Raw genomic sequence first — 20,094 nt, forward strand, 5'->3', positions numbered from 1 at the left:
GTGATTTATAACTGTCTTGAAATTGAAGTGGAAAAAGAAAACGAAAGCACTTGAAATAAATGTGCCTAAAGACAGAGAAGCACATTGTGTCTTGCAGTTAGAATGTTCAGTTGTTCCAGATGGAGCGTTCATTCAATTAGCAGACATACCCTTTTACAGTCTATCTCAGGGGATCTCTGGAGCAGAATTTTTTTAAGTGCAATTCCATTTTGGAAGAAAGCATTTACGTACATAGAAACTATTAATTACTCCATATCCCGCCCCTAATCTCTGTCAAATACCGTCATCAGGACATGGTGAGATTAAGCTTTTGTTACAACACAAAGTGAAGCAAAGGATGGTCACTTCCTTATCAACATAGACAGCCAATCCTGCTGTGCATCTTACAGTGCTGGTGTGTCTTTTTGAGTACCTAGCACTGTTCTGGGTTAATGGTAAGTAGTCACCTGTTAACTGATTAATAAATGAGCCTACATTTTGTATAATTTCAGATTATGTGTATAATTTAAAATACTTTGTATTTTAATGTGAATAATGGTTTGGCAACATCTTTGGAACTTACAAAAGAATTACTTGGCTTTTTAAGGTGGCACCGGGTAGCAATCAGCGTGGAGAAGAAAACTGTGACAATGATTGTTGATTGTAAGATGAAAACCACAAAACCACTTGACAGAAGTGAGAGAGCAATCGTTGACACCAGTGGAATTACAGTTTTTGGAACAAGAATTTTGGATGAAGAAGTTTTTGAGGTAAATCAAACTTTATTTTAAGCTGAATATTATTAAATCAGATGAACTGAGTTAACAGTATCAATATATGCTATAAAGCAAAGTTGTAAACTCTAAAGGGTGACCTACTTTCTTCCCCCGTGGGTGTAGCAGTGATGTTTTCTATTGTTCAGTAAGAGAATGAGTAGACAATGGTGACTGTAACGCCTGGGAAACTTTAACAGAGATTGGTTGATTTAAACACAGGCATGCTATTCTCCTGGGAAGAGCAAATGACTTTCCTCTTAGTACTTTGTATTATTTTCTTTGGAGAAAAGAACATTTTCTTCACTTCCTCCTCTCAGAGTCATTTAATGAAATGTACAAGTCTGATATTTTGCCTTTCTCTGTGAATGTTTCCAAGGTAAAATAGAGATACTGCAAAAGATGAACTGTAATTTTTAAAAATCACTATTTTAATAATGTGAAGGTCATGGTGAAAAGCTCCTTTCCAATTATAATTTGCCAGTTACGATAATCACATTCTTTCTTTTAATTCTTCAATCATTGGACCTGGTAACTCTTGCTTTAATTTTCATTTAGTCAATCATTAACAGAACAAACAGACCAGACCCCATAAAGGGATGCACTCCTGAGATATTAGTCATTACTATGATGATTGTTTTTATATAATTTCTGAATAATTTATTTTTCAAAGTGTAACAAAGTAAAGCTGTGTAATATATTATGGATTAATAGACAAGTTTTACATAGAAGATTTGCTGTATTCTGTTGAAATGTGTGTATATATATATATATATACACACACACACACAGATATGTACACATAGAGATGTACACACACACACACACAGTATGTATTTTCAAAAAAAGCACAATGTAAATTCAGAGGGTGAGTAGAATATTGCGTCCCTGTACTTAGTTATATAATCTATGGCATAATTTTAACTACAATTAATATTTGTGACATTTTCAGATTATTTGGGATTCTATTTGTTTTTGAGTTTCTGCATTAGTATGTACCTTTGACTCTAAACGAAATGTTTTAACACATCATATCATACTAAATTAATGACAAACTGATTCAGGCAATGTATAATAATATAGTCTCAGATCTCTGATATCAGGCATTGATTGCACACAAATGATAAATCAGTATTTATTTATTAAATGAATGAATATTATAAACAAATTAAATTTTAGGCTTACAAAGTTCTATTTTAAAATTAAACTCTTCATGAACATCAGTTTCGCAAATTAAACTTATTTTTGTAATATCCAAATCCTTATTTTCCTGGAACATAAATGAGTAATATGGAAGAAATATATCAGTGGATGGTTTCATTTCATACATTAGTTTATCTATTGCTGTACGTATTCACAGAGCCCATGGAAGTTAAACAACAGAAATTAAAAGTAGAATTTTTTGTCATAAATGATTAGAACATATAAAGAGAAAATATACAAATTAATATTAATTAATCCTCAAAATTTACTGGCTCTGAAATATAATATTTGATGTATGTACATGTTGATTAGATTTTTTTCATACAGTTTCGTAGCATTGAGACTTCTGTTTTTACCTGAACTTACTTCTAGGTGAATATCATTTAATTTTCATTTTTTACTCCACTCCAACACACATACCAAACCAGACTATACTCCACCTTCTTTCCCATATACTACACTTGGGCTCACTGGGGTCCAGTTTAGGGTTTTCAAGTATAGTTACAGACTATCACACTAAGTTCTTTTTTCAAAATAAATAATTGAACCTGATGTTGCATATTAAAAAATACGTAATAAATTCCTCTGTGTTTCAGAGGCTGATTATGGTATCAACAACTAAAACATAAAAAATGATTTCCTTAAAATATTTCCATATGTTTTCTTTTTTTTTTTTTTTTAACATCTTCACTGGAGCACAACTGCCCTACAATGGTGTGTTACCTTCTGCTTTACAACAAAGTGAATCAGCCATACATACACACACATCCCCATATCTCTTCCCTCCTGCCTCTCCCTCCCTCCCACCCTCCCCATCCCACCCCTCGAGGTGGTCACAAAGCACCGAGCTGATCTCCCTGTGCCATGCGGCTGCCCCCCACCAGCTATCAGTTCTACACCTGGTAGGTTATATATGTCCATGCCACTCTCTCACTTTGTCCCATCTTACCCTTCTCCCTCCCCGTGTCCTCAAGTCCATTCTCTACTAGGTCTGCGTCTTTATTCCCGTCCTGCCCCTAGGTTCTTCATAACCATTTTTTTTTTTTAGATTCCATATATATGTGTTAGCATACGGTATTTGTTTTTCTCTTTCTGACATACTTCACTCTGTATGACAGACTCTAGGTCCATCCACCTCACTACAAATAACTCAATTTCATTTCTTTTTATGGCTAATATTCCATTGTATATATGTGCCACATCTTCTTTATCCGTTCATCTGTCGATTCCATATGTTTTCAACCACTGCTAACCCAAATACCTCTAGCCAAGAGGCATCTAGTAAATAACCAAAGACAGAGGTACTGGAAGCAAAGATTATTATTATTCTCTTTGATTAATTCTTAACTTTTTAATATATAAACCATATTCTAAATCTTGAAGTAACTTCAGCTGTTTATTTTGAAAAACTCTATTAAACCACTAGAAAAATAATCTTTAAAAGACTCATTAATGAAACCTTTAGTGAGTATGACAGTGGGTAGCAAAAATAAGTTTATTAAGTTGCTTCGCATCTTGGCGTTTCATGAAAACCTCTGGAACTTTAAATATAACATTTATTTTATATGAAGTGCAGTTAGTTTTGAAAAAGCAAATGCAGAACCTTCACTTTTAGGTTTATCTTGTACTATCTTTGATCAATTAAATAGGGAAACTATTTTTACTTAATAAAATATTGGGAAGGCTTTAGAATAAGAATGTTTGAATTGGAAGAAATTTTGTATTTATCTAATCCACATATCAGAATAGTCATCATACATAAATTCAGGTCTTACTTCCTAAAGTGTATTATTGTATGGCTATATAAAATTTTAAAAACAATGTAGTCTTCTCCACTTGATAAAATGCTATGAAGAAAGTAAATGATTCAGACACACAGATTTTTAAATCGGAATAAAATTTTCTGACTCCTTTTGTGAAATTAGTTCATCTTATCTGAATATGTTTTTAATGTATCTTTCCCTAAAATTTACTCAAATATTTTTCCTTTCATTTTGGTTTATGTATGGTACCTATCTAGATTTTTGAATCTTTGCAACTAAATGTTTAAAAATCGAACTAAAAATGGCAGGAGATAGGAATGGTACCATGTTTGCACTATTTTAGTGTTTGATAAAGAGTTGTAATGATGAAGATGATATAAAAACACCAGTGATTTATTAATCTGAAAACTGGAAATATTACTTCCTTGGAAATAGTATCATTCCACTTTATTTATTTATTTTTTAATATTTTTTGTGGTATGCGGGCCTCTCACGGTTGTGGCCTCTTCCCGTTGCGGAGCACAGGCTCCGGACGCGCAGCCTCAGCGGCCATGGCTCACGGGCCTATCCTCTCCGCGGCATGTGGGATCTTCCCCGACCGGGGCACGCACCCGCGTCCCCTGCATCGGCAGGCGGACTCTCAACCACTGCGCCACCAGGGAAGCCCCTATCATTCCACTTTAGGTGGAAATTTGTTTAGTGTATGTAGTTTTGTCTATATACGACCCTACATTTATGCAATGGTAATGTTAATGGCAATAAATGCTAAAAATGTCCATATTTGAATTGCAATCTGAAGAATTTAAAAAATTTATCAATAAACAGATGAAAGCAAAACTGGAAATATTTTAAAAAGTAAGATGAAGTTAGTTTATATGAAAATGCCAAAATGAATATATAGGCCCATAATTCAGATTATATAATTTCAGCTTAGCAGAGTGAATCTAAGAATTGATTCTGGAATGAGAAAAATCTAATTTTGAATGCCAGTACCTAGCTTAATTATGTTTCTCTGTGCAATAAATTTTGCTGGTTTTAATTTCTCAGTCTTCAAATGGGAATAGTAATATAATCTCTCTCTTAAGTATTTATAAAAAATTGAATTTATGTATATAAAGTGCTTAAAATACTAGTATTAATTTTATTTATATATATAGTTATATGTTATGTGTTAATTTACTTATGCACTAATATGTAGTTTTCTTCATTATTATAACTTCTTTTTTATCTTATAACTCTGACTTTTTAAATATTCTTATACATTTTGATACGAGTGAGCAACAATGACCCATATATCACAAGTCCTTAGTGGCCTGACTTGTAAACGAAGTGCTTCTTTCTGGGCTACTGCTTGTTTACAAGGTACCTTGTGGGAATTAGATAAATTTGCCCTTTCTAGACAGAGGTAGCACCTGGATATGGACCTTAGTGAGTGGAACATGGTCTGAGCAGATGAATATTTTCATGCAGGCACAAAATATCCAACCAACCCTAGTCGACAGCCTTGGTTTGTTCTAGTTTAATAATACACTTCAAAAATGTGAAGAAATGCTAAATTAGAAGAAGATCCACACTGCCTATATTGATTATTAATAAAATTACTTTTGGAGTCTTATAAAGAGGAAATTTTTTTACTAAATATCAAATTGTAGCCATTATAACTCCAGTTTTCAAAGCATTGCTATTTCCATCTTATTTTTCTTTTTTAATCAATCAAAGTAGGTTATTCCAAGTCATATTTTTAACAATTATCTATCTTTGGGCAGATTGTTTCTTTCTTTTGAAGCAATAAGAGAAATATGATGGATATTTGAGTGGAAAAACTTATTGATGAAATTTTTCATTTTTTCAAACTTCTCAGAAGAGATTTTTGCATTCAATTTTCTTTGGAGAAATTAATGAATAATAATTTATAAAAGCTATACTATTTCAGTAGTTCTTCAAGGCCTGAAAACTTACCTTAAAGTAATAATAGCCATCTCAAATATTTTGTTAAGAATTTGATTACTGACTTGTGATGTCCATGTGTCTTTTTACTGCATATATTTTCCAAGCTACATACTTTAAAAAAAAAAACTGTATGCTAGTAGACGTAGTTTTTGTATAGAACAGCATGATAGGATGCAGGTAGCTTTCCCATTTATCTACCTTTCCCAGTCTAGATGCATTTAGGTCATAGTCCTTGAGATTTTTTTCTCTATTTATCAAGGTATAATTGAAGTACAATAAGTTGCAAATATCAAAAGTGTACCATTTAATCAGTTGTGGCATATGTATATACCTCTGAAATCAACATCATAATCAAGAAAATAAACATTGCCATCACACCCAGAGGAAGTGTCCTCCTGCATTTTTATGATCCATCTCTTCTTCCACCCTAACCCCAGGCAATCACTAATTTTCTTTTTATCACTATAGCTATTTGTTCTAGAATTTTTATAAATGGAATTGTGTTGAATGCACTCTTTAGCTTGGCTTTTTTTCTGTCAGCATACCATTTTTGAGATTTATCCATGTCTTCATATGTATATTTATTTTGCTTATTTTTCTGAACAGTATTCCAATGTATGAATAAACCACAATTTCTTCATCCACCTATTCTGTTAGAAGGCATTTGGATTATTTCCAGATTTTGGCTATTGCATATAAAGCTCTTGTGAACAATCATGTATAAATTTTGTGTGGGCATTTATTTTATTACCTAGAAGTGGACTGCTTGAGTTATTTGGCAGGTGCATGTTTAACTTAATTAAAAAAAAATAACTGAACTGTCAAATTGTGTTCCAAAGTGACATTAATCATTTTACACTCCCTCCAGCAGTGAATGAGAGTTCCACTTGTTCTGCATCCTTGTCAGCCCTTTATCTGGTCAGTCCTTTAAATTTTAGCCATTCTAAGTGTTTATGTACTAGTGTTTCATTGTGATTTTAACTGGCATTTCCCTGATGACAGGTGACGATAAGCATATTTTCAGGTTCTTATTGGCCATTTATGCATCTTCTTTTGTGAGGTGTCTTGCCCATTAAAAAAATGGCTGCTATATTCTGATTATGACATTTTAAGAGTTCTTTATGTATCATGCATACACTTTTAAAAAAATTAATTAATTAATACATTTGTTTTTGGCTGCGTTGGGTCTTTGTTGCTCTCTAGTTTCAGCGCACGGGTGTCTCATTGCCGTGGCTTCTTTTGTTGCCGCACAGGCTCTAGGTGCGCGGGCTTCAGTAGTTGTGGCACATGGGCTCAGTAGTTGTAGCTCGCAGGCTCTAGAGCACAGGCTAAGTAGCTGTGTCACACAGGTTTCATTGCTCCATGGCATGTGAGATCTTCCCGGACCAGGGCTCGAACATGTGTCCCCTGCATTGGCAGGCGGATTCTTAACCACTGCACCACCAGAGAAGTCCCATGCATGCACTTTGATAGATATGTGCAGATAATTTTTCCAGCATGTGGCTTGCCTTTTTATTTTCTTAATGTTGTCTTTCAAAGTGTGAATGCTCTTCATTTTGATAAAGTTCAGTTTATCGATTTTGTTGTTCATGTTTTACACTTTTTGTGTTCTAAGAAACCTTTACCTACACCAAAATCACAAGATCTCCTGCTATTAGACATGTTGAAGTTTTACGTTTCACAGATAGGTCATGCCTCATTTTGAGTTAATATTTGTGTATGGCATGAGGTAAATGTCAACACTGATTGTTTTTACATAAGGATAACCAGTTCATCTAGCACCCTTTATTAAAAAAAAGTTTCCTTTTATTCACTGGATTATCTTGGCTTCTGTGTTAAAAATCAGTTGACTACATATGAGTAAATCTCTTACTGAACATTCTACTATCCCATTCCATTGATTTATTTGTCTCTCTTTTCACTGATACCAAATCATCTTGATTACAGTAATTTTCTAGGATGTTGGAAATCAGGTGAGGTAACTGCTCCAACTTTTATTCTTTGTAAACATTGCTTTATTTAATTTAGGTTGTCTGCACTCTGCATAAGTTTTGGAATAAGCTCGTCAATTTCTAAAATAAAATTAAGGTTTTAATTGGGATTGCATTTAAGCGATATATGATTCTCTATATTTGTAATGTCTTTGTCAAGTTTTGGTGTTAGGATAATACTGGCCTCATAAAATGATTTAAAAAGTGATCTCATCTGTTTTCTGAAAAATTTTTTGTATGGTTGATGTTGTTTCTTTCTTGAATGCTGCATAGAATTCACCAGTGAAAATGTCAGGTGTCAGAGTTTCCTTTTTAGAAACTTTTAAAACATTTAATTTCATTCCTAGATATAGGTTAATTAATTTTTTCTGATTTTTAAAACATCAATCTTGATAAATTTTACATTTAAAGAAATTTTTCTAGGTCAGTAAGTTGTTGAATTTGTTGGCATAAAGTTGTTTGTAGTATTTTCTTGTCTACATTTAATGTCTGTAAGATTACTGGTGGTAACTACTTTTCATTCCAGATAATAATGATCTGTATTCTCTCTCTTTTTTTCCTAGATCAATCAGTTTAAGTAGGCCCTTGAAAATTTTGTTGATATTTTTAACAAATCATATTTGGCTCTTTTTATTATCTCTCTTAACTGACCTCTTTTCTATTTCATTATTGTTGTTCTCTCTGTCCTAAATTTGGAAGAGGAAAATCTTTGTTCTGGTCTTGCAAAGCAGAAAGTCATTATTTTCAGATCCAATATTTGCCAGTATAAACGTTTAAAGCTATACATTTCTCTTTAAACAGTTTTAGCTGCATCCCATAAATATGTTATATGCATTTTTTATGGTCATTCAGTTAAAATAGTTCCTAATTTCCTTTTTTATTTCATCTATGACCCATGAATTATAGAGAGGTAATGTCTAGATACCTGTTTTTCTTAGATTGCTTATTATTATTGATGTCTAATTTAATTCTATTTCTGTCTGACAGTAAACTTGCTGTGATCTCATTCCATTCAGATTTATTTACAGTTGTTTGATGGCCCAGCTTGTAGTCAGTCTATCTTGGTGAATGTAGCACATGTCTTTAACAAAAAATGTGTTGTGAAATTGTTGGACTGAGTGCTTTATTGTTTTAATTAGCTGTTTTGAAGTCTCTTTTTTAGAGTTTTAACAACTGGGTTATCTCAGAGTTGGCATTTGTTTATTATCTTTTAAAAACTATTTATTAATATATTTTATTTCTTTAGAGCTGTTTTAGGTTCACAGAAAAATTGAGTGAAAAGTATAGGGAGTTTCCGTATAGCCTTGTGCGCACACACACGCAGCTTCCGCCACTAGCAACATCCCTACCAGAGTGCCACATTTGTGGCGGTGGATGAACGTATATCAACACACCATTATCAGCCAAAATCCATAGTTTATATTAGGGTTTTGTACATTCTGCATGTTTTGGCAAATGTATAATGACATGTATTCACCAATACATGTATACAGTAGTATCTTAGGAAATGGTTTCATGCCCTAAAAATTCTCTGTGCTCCACTTATTCATTGCCCCCTCTCCCCTACGCTCTTCCATATAGGGGAGTTTTTACTGGCTGCTTAGTTTTGCTTTTTCCAGGATGTCATATAGTTGGAATCATACAGTTTTTAGACTTTTCATGTTAGCTCCTTTCACTTAGTAACATGCATTTACATTCCCTCCATGTCCTTCATGGCTTGATAACTCATCTCTTTTTAGTAGTGAATAATATTCCACTGTTTGAATGTATCACAGTTTATTTATCCATTCATCTACTGAAGGACCTACTGATTGCTTCCAAATTTTGGTAACTATGAATAAATCTGCTATAAACAACTGTGTGCAGGTTTTCGTGTGGATATGTTTTCAACCTCTTAGGGTAAATACCATGGAGCATAATTGCTGGATCATATGGTATGAGTATGCTTCGTTGTGTAAGAAATTGGCAAACTGCCTTCCAAAGGACTGTATTATCTTGCATTATCACCACAATGAATGAAAGCTATTGCTTCACAGTTTTGGCACTATTTGGATGTTGTCCATTCTGATAGGTGTATAGTAGTATCACATTTTAGTTTGCATTTCCCTGATGACACGTTGAACACCTTTTCATATATGCTTACTTGCCATCTGTATATCTTCTTTGGTGATGTGTCTGTGAATGTCTTTTGCCCATTTTTTAAGCAGGTTATAGTTGAATTTTAAATGTTCTTTGTATATTTTGGAGAAGAGTTCTTTATCAGTTGTGTCTCTGGCAGATACTTTCTCACAGTTTGGCTTGTCTTCTCATTCCCTTGACATTGTATTTCATGGAGTAAAAGTTTTTAATTTTAATGAAGTGCAGCTTATCAATTATTTCTTTCATGCATCATGCCTTTGATGTGATAGCTAAAAAGTCATTGCCATACCCAAGGTCATCTAACCTTTCTTATATGTTATCTTCTAGGAGTTTTATAGTTTTGCATTTTACATTTAGATCAATGATATATTTTGAGTTAATTTTTGTGAAGGGTGTAAGGTTTGTGTTTAGATTCAGTTTTTTGCATGTGGATTTCCAGTTGTTCTAGTAACATTTGTTGAAATGACTGTCTTTACTCCATTGTATTGTCTTTGTTTGCTCCTTTGTCAAAGATAAGTTAACTGTACTTATATGGGTCTACTTCGGGGCTCTCTATACTGTTCCATTGATCTATTTGTCTGTTCTCTCACGAATACCAAATTGTCTTGAATACTGTAGCTTTATAGTAAGTCTTGAAGTCAGGTAGTGTCAGTTCTCCACCTTTGTTTTACTCGTTCAAAATTGATTTGGCTATTTTGGGCCTTTTGCCTCTTATTATAAATTTTAGAATCAGTTTGACAATATTCACAAAATAATTTCCCGGGATTTCTTTTAATTTATTTTTTTGGCTGCATTGGGTTTTCATTGCTGCGAACGGGCTTTCTCTGGTTGAGGCGAGCGGGGGCTACTCTTTGTTGCTTCTCATTGTGGTGGCTTCTCTTGCTGTGGAGCACGCGCTCTAGGCACGCAGGCTTCAGTAGTTGTGGTACGCAGGCTCAGTAGTTGTGGCTCGCGGGCTGTAGAGCACAGACTCAGTAGTTGTGGCACATGGGCTTAGTTGCCTCACGGCATGTGGGATCTTCCCAACCAGGGCTCAAACCCATGTCCCCTGCACTGGCAGGTGGATTCTTAACCACTGCGCCACCAGGGAAGTCCATTTCCTGGGATTTTAACTGGGAGAGTTGACTCTATAGATCAAGTTGGGACAACCTTACATCTTGGCAATACTGAGTTCTTTCTATCCATGAAAATGGAATATTTCTCAATTATTTAGTACTTCTTTGATATTTCATCAGCATTTTGTAGTTTTCCTCATGTAGATCTTGTTCATATTTTGTTATTGTTTTCAATTTCACTCATTTCAGCTCTAATTTTTATTATTCTTTTTTCTGCTTATTTTGGAATTAACTTGCTCTTCCTTTTCTAGTTTTCTAAGGTGGAAACTTAGATGATTGATTTTCAATTTTTCTTCTTTTCTAGTATTTGCATTCGATGTTAGAAATTTCTCTGTGAGAACTGCTTTTGCTGCATCCTACACATTTTGATAAGTTGTGTTTTTATTTTCATTTAGTTCAAAAATATTTTAAAATTTTCTTTGAGATAGCTCCATTGACTCATGTGTTATTTGGAAGTTGTAGTTTATTCTCCAAGTTTTTTTAAACTTTACAGACATCTTTCTGTTATTGATTTCTAGTTTAATTTCACTGTGTTCTAAGGGCTGATATCATATGATTCTATTCTTTTAAATTGATTAAAGTGTGTTTTATGGCCCAGAATGTGGTCTGTTTTTGTGAATGTTCCATGTGAGCTTGAGAAAAATGTGTAATCTGCTGTTGTGGATAAAGAAGTGTATACATGTCAATTATATCCACTTGACTGATAATGCTGCTGAGTTCAACTATGTCCTTACTAGTTTTCTGTAGCTGGATCTGTTGATTTCTTGTAAAAGGGTGTTAAACTTTCCAACTATGATATTAGATTACTCTATTTCTTCTTGCAGTTATATCAGTTTTTGCCTCATGTATTATACTTTGATATTCTGTTGCTAGGCACATACACATTAAGGACTATTATTCTTGGACTATTGACTCCTTTATCAGTATGTAATATCTCTATCTCTGATAACTTTTCTTGTTCTGAAGTCTACTGTGCCTAAATTAATATAGCTATTCTTACTTTCTTTTGATTAGTGATAATATGGTATATCTTTTCCATCCCTATACTTTTATCTTTTTTTTTTTGGAGTATAGTTGCTTTACTGTATTGTGTTAGTTTCTGCTGGACAGCAAAGTGAATCAGCCACACATGTACATATATCCTCTCTTCCTTGGATTTCTTTCCCATTTAGGTCACCACAGAGCATTGAGTAGAGTTCCCTGTGCTATACAGTCTGTTCTCATTAGTTATCTATTTTATACATAGGACTGTATATATGTCAATCTCAATTTCCCAATCCATCTCACCCCCTTCCCCTCTTGGTATCCATATGTTTGTTCTCTACATTGTGTCTCTATTGCTGCTTTGCATATAAGTTCATCTATACCATTTTTCTAGATTCCACATATATGCATTAATATACGGTATTTGTTTTTCTCTTTCTGACTTACTTAACTCGGTATGACAGTATCTAGGTCCATCCACATCTCTGCACATGACCCAATTTCATTCCTTTTATGGCTGAGTAATATTCCTTTGTATATATGTACCACATCTTCTTTATGCATTTCTCTGTTGATCGTCATTTAGGTTGCTTCTATGTCCTGGCTATTGTAAACAGTGCTGCGATGAACATTGGGGTGAATGTATCTTTTTGAATTATGGTGTCTCCATCCCTATAATTTTAATCTATATGTGTCTTTATATTGAAAGTAGGTTTCTTGTAAACAAAATATAGTTGGGCCTTGTTTTTTGATCCACTCTGACAATCTCTGTCTTTTAGTGGGTACATTTGGACCACTGATGTTTAAAATGATTATTGACATAGATGAATTTACATCTACCATATTTGCTACTGTTTTCTATTTGCTGCCCTTTATTTTTGTTCATATTTGTCTTCTATTACTTTTCCGCCTTCTTTTTTGGTTTAAATTGAGCATTTTTTATGATTCCATTTTCACTGTTTTCTTGGCATATCAATTATACTTCTTTTATTACTTATTTTAGTGGTTACCCTATCATTTGCAATATACATTTACAACTAATCCAAGTCCACTTTCAAATAATACTATACTATTTCACAGGTAGTACAAGTACCTTATAATAATAATGTAATCCTTATTCTTCCCTGCTGTCTTCCTGTACACTTTAAATCTTCTATAAGTTACTTATAATACCTAATACAGTGTAAATGTTATGTAAATAGTTGTAAATAGAATGAAAATGTTATGTAAGTAGTTGCAGGCATGCAGCAAATTCAAGTTTTGCTTTTTGGAACTTTCTGGAATTTTTTTTCTAAATGTTCTTGATCCACAATTGGTTGAATTCATGGACGAGGAACCTCTGGATACAGAGGGCCAACTGTGTGTGTGTGTGTGTTATATATATATATATATATATATATTATTTTGAACAAACTGAAACAGATCAATTAAGAATAAGAAAAATAAAAATTTCTGTTTTACCTTTATTCTTTCTCCAATTCTTTTTTCATTATCTGGTTTCTCTGAATTATATCATCTTTCTTTTCTCTGAAGTACTTCTTTTTAAATTGCTTGAGAGACAGGTCTACTGCCAGCAAATTCCCTCAGTGTTTGTTTGGCTGAGAAAGTATTGTGCTTTCACTTTTGAAGGGTAATTTTGCAGGGTACAGAATTGTAGGTTGTTGTTTTTTTTTTCTCTCAAGACTTTAAATATTTCCCTCTACTCTCTTTTTGCTTGTATAGTTTCTAAAAAGAAGTCAGATGTAATTACTGTTGATACCTTTGTATCTCTGTAGGTAAGGTGTTTTTTTCATCTGATTTTTTGGAAAATTTTTTTATTATTGATTTTCTGAAGTTTGGATATGATGTGCCTAGGTGTCAGAGGTTTTTTTGGCATTTATGCAGCTCCTGGTTCTCTGTTCTTCCTGGATCTTTGAAGGGTGTCTAACATTAATTTGAGCAAATTTTCAGTCATTATTGCTTCAAATGTTGCTCTGTTTCTTTCTCTTTCTTTTTCTGGTATTCCCATTATGTGTATGTTATGTCATTTGTAGTTGTCCCACAGTTCTTGAATATTCTGTTCTGTTCTGTTTGATTTTTTTTAAAATCTTTTTCTTTTTTGCTTTTCTGTTTTGGAAGTTTCTATTGTCACATCCTCAATCTCAGAGATTTTTTCTGAGCCATGTCCGGTCAACTAATAAACCCATCAAAGACATTCTTGTTCCTATTACCATTTTCTTAATTGTTATGGGTTTGTTTTTGTAGGTCTTTTTCTTCTCTTGTGTTTCCCACTTAGAGAAGTTCCTTTAGCATTTGTTGTAGAGCTCGTTTGGTGGTGCTGAATTCTCTTAGCTTTTGCTTGTCTGTAAAGCTTTTGATTTATCCATCGAATCTGAATGAGCTGATTCCTTCTAGTGTATTTTTCATTTCATTTAGTGTATTGTTCATTTTTGTTTGTTCACCTCTGTTTGTTTTTTCTTTAATTCTTCTAGGTGTTTGTTAAACATTTCCTGCATCTTCTCGATCTTTGCCTCCATTCTTTTTCCGAGGTCCTGGATCATCTTCACTATCATTATTCTGAATTCTTTTTCTGGAAGGTTGCCTATCTCCACTTCATTTAGTTGTTTTTTCTGGGGTTTTATCTTGTTTCTTCATCTGGCATGTAGTCCTCTGCCTTTTCATTTTGTCTATCTTTCTGTGAATGTGGTTTTTGTCCCACAGGCTGCAGAATTGTAGTTCTTCTTGCTTCTGCTGTCTGCCCTCTGTTGGATGAGGCTATCTAAGAGAACTGTGCAAGCTTCCTGATGGGAGGGACTGGTGGTGGGTAGAGCAGGTGGGCAGAGCTCAGTAGAATTTTAATCCAATTGTCTGTTGATGGGTGGGGCTGGGTTCCCTCCCTCTTGGTTGTTTGGCCTGAGGTGACCCAGCACTGGAGCCTACCCAGATCTTTGGTGGGGCTAATGGCGGACTCTGGGAGGGCTCATGCCAAGGAGTACTTCCCAGAACTTCTGTTGCCAGTGTCCTTGTCCGCATGGTGAGCCACAGCCACCCCCCACCTCTGCAGGAGACCCTCCAACACTAGCAGGTAGGTCTGGTTCAGTCTGCTATGGGGTCACTGCTCCTTCCCCTGGGTCCTGATGCACACACTACTTTGTGTGTGCCCCCAAGAGTGGAGTCTCTGTTTCCCCTAGTCCTGTTGAAGTCCTGCGGTCAAATCCTGCTAGCCTTCAAAGTTTGATTCTCTAGGAATTCCTCCTCCCATTTCCAGACCCCCGGGTTGGGAAGCCTGACATGGGGTTCAGAACCTTCACTGCAGTGGGTGGACTTCTGTGGTATGTGTTCTCCAGTTTGTGAGTCACCCACCCAGCAGTTATGGGATTTGATTTTATTGTGATTGCGCCACTCCTATCGTCTCATTGCGGCTTCTCTTTTGTCTTTGGATGTGGGGTATCTTTTTTGGTGAGTTCCAGTGTCTTCCTGTTGATGATTGTTCAGCAGTTAGTTGTGATTCTGGTGCTCTCACAAGAGGGAGTGAGCGCACGTCCTTCTACTCCACCATCTTGAACCAATCTCCAAAGACTTAATTTCTGTGATCTCTAGCATTTCTTTTTGATCTTTGAAATTCCATTTCTTGACTTACATTATCCATCTATTCTTGTAAGTTGTCTATTTTTTCTATTAACATTCTTAGAATATTAATAGTAGTTTCAAGAAACATTCCTAGTCTGACAATTCCAACATCCTGCCATATCTGGTTCTGATTCTGATGCTTGTTCTGTCTCTTCAAATTTTGTTTTTAGCCTTTTCGTATGCCTTGTAACTTTTTGTTGGAAGACAGACATTATATACTGGGTAAAAGATGCAGGGGGAGGGGAAACATTCTATAGTCCTATGATTAGGTCTCAGTATTTTGGTTAGCCTATGCCCCTGCATTGGGAAGTTCACCAGTGTTTTTCAGTTGTTTTTTCTCCTGTGGGTGGGACAGGAAGTAGATGAAGATGTATTTTTCTTCTCCGTGGAAGGCTAAAGGGGCTGGATTGGGGTATTTTCCTTTCTCTGGTTAGGTTAGGTTCTAATAAAACCCCCACAGGTTAGAATCTGGGTAAATTGTTTCTGCCTGAGGGCAGGTCTTGCTAAGAAGAACAGAATGCCCTGGTATATTTCAAAATGGTTTCTTTTCCCCTTCTGGAAGCATGAGGGGATTTTTCTCCAGTATTCACTGTGAAGCCTGGTAGAGCTCCTGGTGGTAAAACTCAGAAGGTGAGTGTCTCCTTTATGACTGGTTCCACTGGAGCTTTGAACTCCCAGAGTTTTGTTTTGTTTTTGTGTGTTCAGGAGCTATTGTGAGACTGGTATTGATAGGTTTTTTTTGTTTGTTTGTTTGTTTTTGTGGTACCCAGGCCTCTTACTGTGTCCTCAGAGGACACTGTTGTGTCCTCTCCCGTTGCGGAGCACAGGCTCCGGACACACAGGCTCAGTGGCCATGGCTCACAGGCCCAGCCGCTCTGCGGCATGTGGGATCTTCCCGGACCGGGGCACGAACCCGTGTCCCCTGCATTGGCAGGCGGATTCTCAACCACTGTGCCACCAGGGAAGCCCGGTATTGATAGTTTTAATCTCATTTCTGTTCTCTCAGTTATAACTAAATTGGTTTGAGTTCATTACACATGTGTAGTTCTGGAGGTAATTTTATATTTTTGTGTTTTATACACAAAGCTAGGTGATTTCCTATTTCCATGTATTCACTTTAGATTCCCTCCATTTCTTCTAACATGCATTTTTTTTTCTTTTTTTTTTTTTTTTAGCTTGTTCCTTTGTCCAGAAACAGGGTTTCTGTCAAAGTTCTAGCCACAGCGCTGTTGCAGTGCTCAGCTACTGGCTTCCACTTTAGAGACAAAACCTCAAGGGAAACGCGCCCCCCTCCCAAAACACACACAGATAACTTATCATATGCGGGTTTACTTCTTCAAGGTCTAACCCTCCTTCATGACCTACCTGCTTTTCAGAGTTCTCAGGGAATTGTTCATTGCATTTTGTTCAGTGTTTGTAGTCATCATCAGCATGAGCATTGGGCTGTAATGGGTTTACACTGTTATAGTACTGCAACTTCCAAAATATAAACATTTAAAAGTGTTAATTCCTTGTTATGAAAAAATTTATATTGCTCTGAAGGTTTATGCCTGGTACTTGGCTGTAGTCTCATCTTCAAAATCTCTAAAATTGGTAAAATTCTGGTATCACAAAATTTATCTCTAAAACCTTCTTGCCCTGGCTTCTCTGGATCTTCTTTAATTAAGGGAAAAAAGCAAGCTATCACTATATTTAAAAATTATCATTATGTGATTTCAATCTAGATTCTAAACTGAAAAATATAATCACTAATTATTTCTTTAATTTTTTTTCTTTATAAATATTTAAGATCTTTCATAAAATATGAACTTTAGGAGCAAAACAGTAGAAGTGAGTAAACACAGATGATAAAGTCATTTCCATTGTTTCACTTGGGAAATGAAAGATGAATATAAAGGTATCATTCAGTCTAATAAGTAAAGAAATGGTTAAATGAAAAAATGTTATGATAATGATTATTAAGCTTTTTAAAATTAAGCTTTTGCCTTTTTTAACCATGTGCATGGTAGTTAGCAGCATTGACTTGAGTCAGACAGCCAGGGTTTGATTTTTGAATTTGGAACTTAATCAGCTTGAAGATCATGGGCAAAATACTCAACCTCTCTATGTCTTTTTCCTCATCTGTAAGATGGGATAGCTGCAGTAGTTAACTCATAGAGTCATTTGAAGATTAAATGAGTTAACATTTATAAAATATTTATATGTGTGTCTTGCAGTACTAAATGTTTTATAAGTGCGTGTTTGAAAAAAGCTTTCTTCTGTTGATTATTTCTGAAACTAGGGTAAAACAACAGATATGGCTAACATAGGAGCCACATTTGGCTTTGTAAAAGACACTATAGTTTATTTTAAAGAAGGCTTCTATAGCTAAAAGAAAAAATAAAATGTCGTTCTGGAATGGGATTTTATTAATTACTCTGTCAAAGTAACATAGAGTCTGCAAAACAGAAAAATAAGAAAGCTTTGAGTTTACCATGGCTATTCAGTTTTGTTCTTGTCCTGTAAATCTTTGGTTAAGATGTGCATTTGGGAATGTAGCTCTGGTTCTTTTTGTAATTTTTGAAACATTGTCTGGAATCAGTTTTGTGATTCGTGTTTTATGGAATGTAGTGAGACATGAAAATTATTTATTTATAAATTTCAGGAAATAATGTACAATTTTAGGAGAAGTAATAAATGTGGATACCAGGGGCTTCCCTGGTGGCTCAGTGGTTGAGAGTCCGCCTGCCGATGCAGGGGACACGGGTTCGTGCCCCAGTCCGGGAAGATCCCACATGCCGCGGAGCGGCTGGGCCCATGAACCATGCCGCTGAGGCTGCATGTCCGGAGCCTGTGCTCCGCAACGGGAAGAGGCCACAACCGTGGGAGTCCCGCGTACTGCAAAAAAAAAAAAAAAATGTGGATACCAAACATGAGGTACAAATTTGATAGAGTTGATGTTCAAACACTGTCCAAGTACACATTGATTGTAACAAACACAACTTCAACGCAAATTAGAGTTAAAATCCCAAGGCACACCACACACCCATGTAATATTAGGGTTCAGCAACAACACTGCTTTACAGACTCACTGGATTCATGGACATGTTGAATTTCTCTAATATACAGAACAATGATGCATATGTGTAGTTATTTCTAAAAGAGGATCTTATGGCTTTTATGCAGAAATAGTCCAATGTATCTACATGACAGTATCTTGTAGTAGTAGTTTTATAGAACATATTTTTTCTTCCTGACAGTAACAAATTTAGAAGTTGTCAGATTTCATTTAGACTCGGTGTTAATAATCAATTATTTACAAAGTTGTGATGGCAGATATGATTTTTCCCTGTGTATTTTTCTGTTTTGGGGAGATATTTAAGTTTTCCTACAGATCACATGCATGAGTAGATCATGATACAGCATTAGTTTAATCCCTTTTTGAGAGTTATTCTTAGCCAAGTCTGAAAGGAGCTTCTGCTTTTGCCTTCTGGATGTGTAATTACATTCCTTATTATTGCACACCAAGTTGGTATGACAAGTGTGGTGAGGGAAAACACACAAGAATGTGCTGCATTATTTATGACCAAGCTTCAGCGATGCTGTAGGACTTTTCCTCAGTTCTCCATTCTAGACATCACTGTACTTTATTATACAACAGCCACATGCTATCCTGTTGTCATTCAGACTATGATCAGATCTGCGCCACTGTAGTGTGATATGCAGATAACAGCTTTTATTTTGTGACTCTACTGATAATTTACTGTAATTTCATATTTAGTAGGATTTATGGTTGGAATTGTTTCAAGAAACTCAATATAGCATTTGAGGTGGATTCAGATTTCAGAACTCAATGGAAGATCCAAAGTACCACTTATACAAGATATTACTTGTCCTCTAATAGGATCATTGCCTTGTTTGGTTTGTTGTCTATTTTTTGATTAGTGCATGATTAGGTTATCTGCTGCCAGCAGTGCACAATAAAGTGTCACACATTTTGTTTTGTCCCTTTTATAAGTCTTATCTCTGATTACTCGTCTTCTTTTTTCCCGTTTAAGGTTTATTATTAGTTTGTGGCATTTTATTAACTTCCCCCCAAAATAAGCCATCTTGCATTGCATTCTTGTTGTCACTATTTCCATGTTGTTTTATAATTATCTATTAATATATAGCTTTCTCATTAGACTATAAATGTATTGAGAGCAGGATTTATATCCTCTTAATTTAGGTATTCCAGCAGTGGCATCAAACACAAAGTTTGCACAGTGCTTATAGCCAATGAATATTAGTAAATATGTGAATGAGTGCTGTTTATGCAAGTGGTTAAGGCTTTGTTAGAAGTGTCTGGGAGGAGAAGGGGCAGGGAGAGGTATAGGATAGCATATGTCATTTGAAAGTTAGGTGTTTATTAAGTAGCTGACTATTCTCTGTTGAAACAGAATAAATATTATATGGCAAATATTGTGCCTAAATAATTGATGTAGTGATACAAATAAATAGTTGTAATAAATATGATTCTGCCCATAATAAAGATATAGATATGTTCAAGGGAGAAAATAACAACTATATCCAAAATGATGAAAAATAAAAGGGTATTTAAAGATGAGGG

At 35.0% G+C, this 20,094-nt stretch overlaps 1 protein-coding gene across 2 annotated transcripts in view; it reads left to right on the plus strand.

Moving 5' to 3' along the window:
- The window catches only part of COL11A1 (collagen type XI alpha 1 chain), a 198,906-nt gene that overhangs the window by 28,903 nt on the left and 149,909 nt on the right, over positions 1-20,094 (plus strand). For both annotated transcript variants that reach the window (XM_007113602.4, XM_007113603.4), the window contains exon 4: positions 587-749. In XM_007113602.4, the coding sequence (XP_007113664.1) occupies positions 587-749 (163 nt within the window). The remainder of the gene's footprint in view (positions 1-586; positions 750-20,094) is intronic.

Source organism: Physeter macrocephalus, chromosome 4 (assembly GCF_002837175.3).
Source record: "Physeter macrocephalus isolate SW-GA chromosome 4, ASM283717v5, whole genome shotgun sequence".
Lineage (NCBI taxonomy): Eukaryota > Metazoa > Chordata > Mammalia > Artiodactyla > Physeteridae > Physeter > Physeter macrocephalus.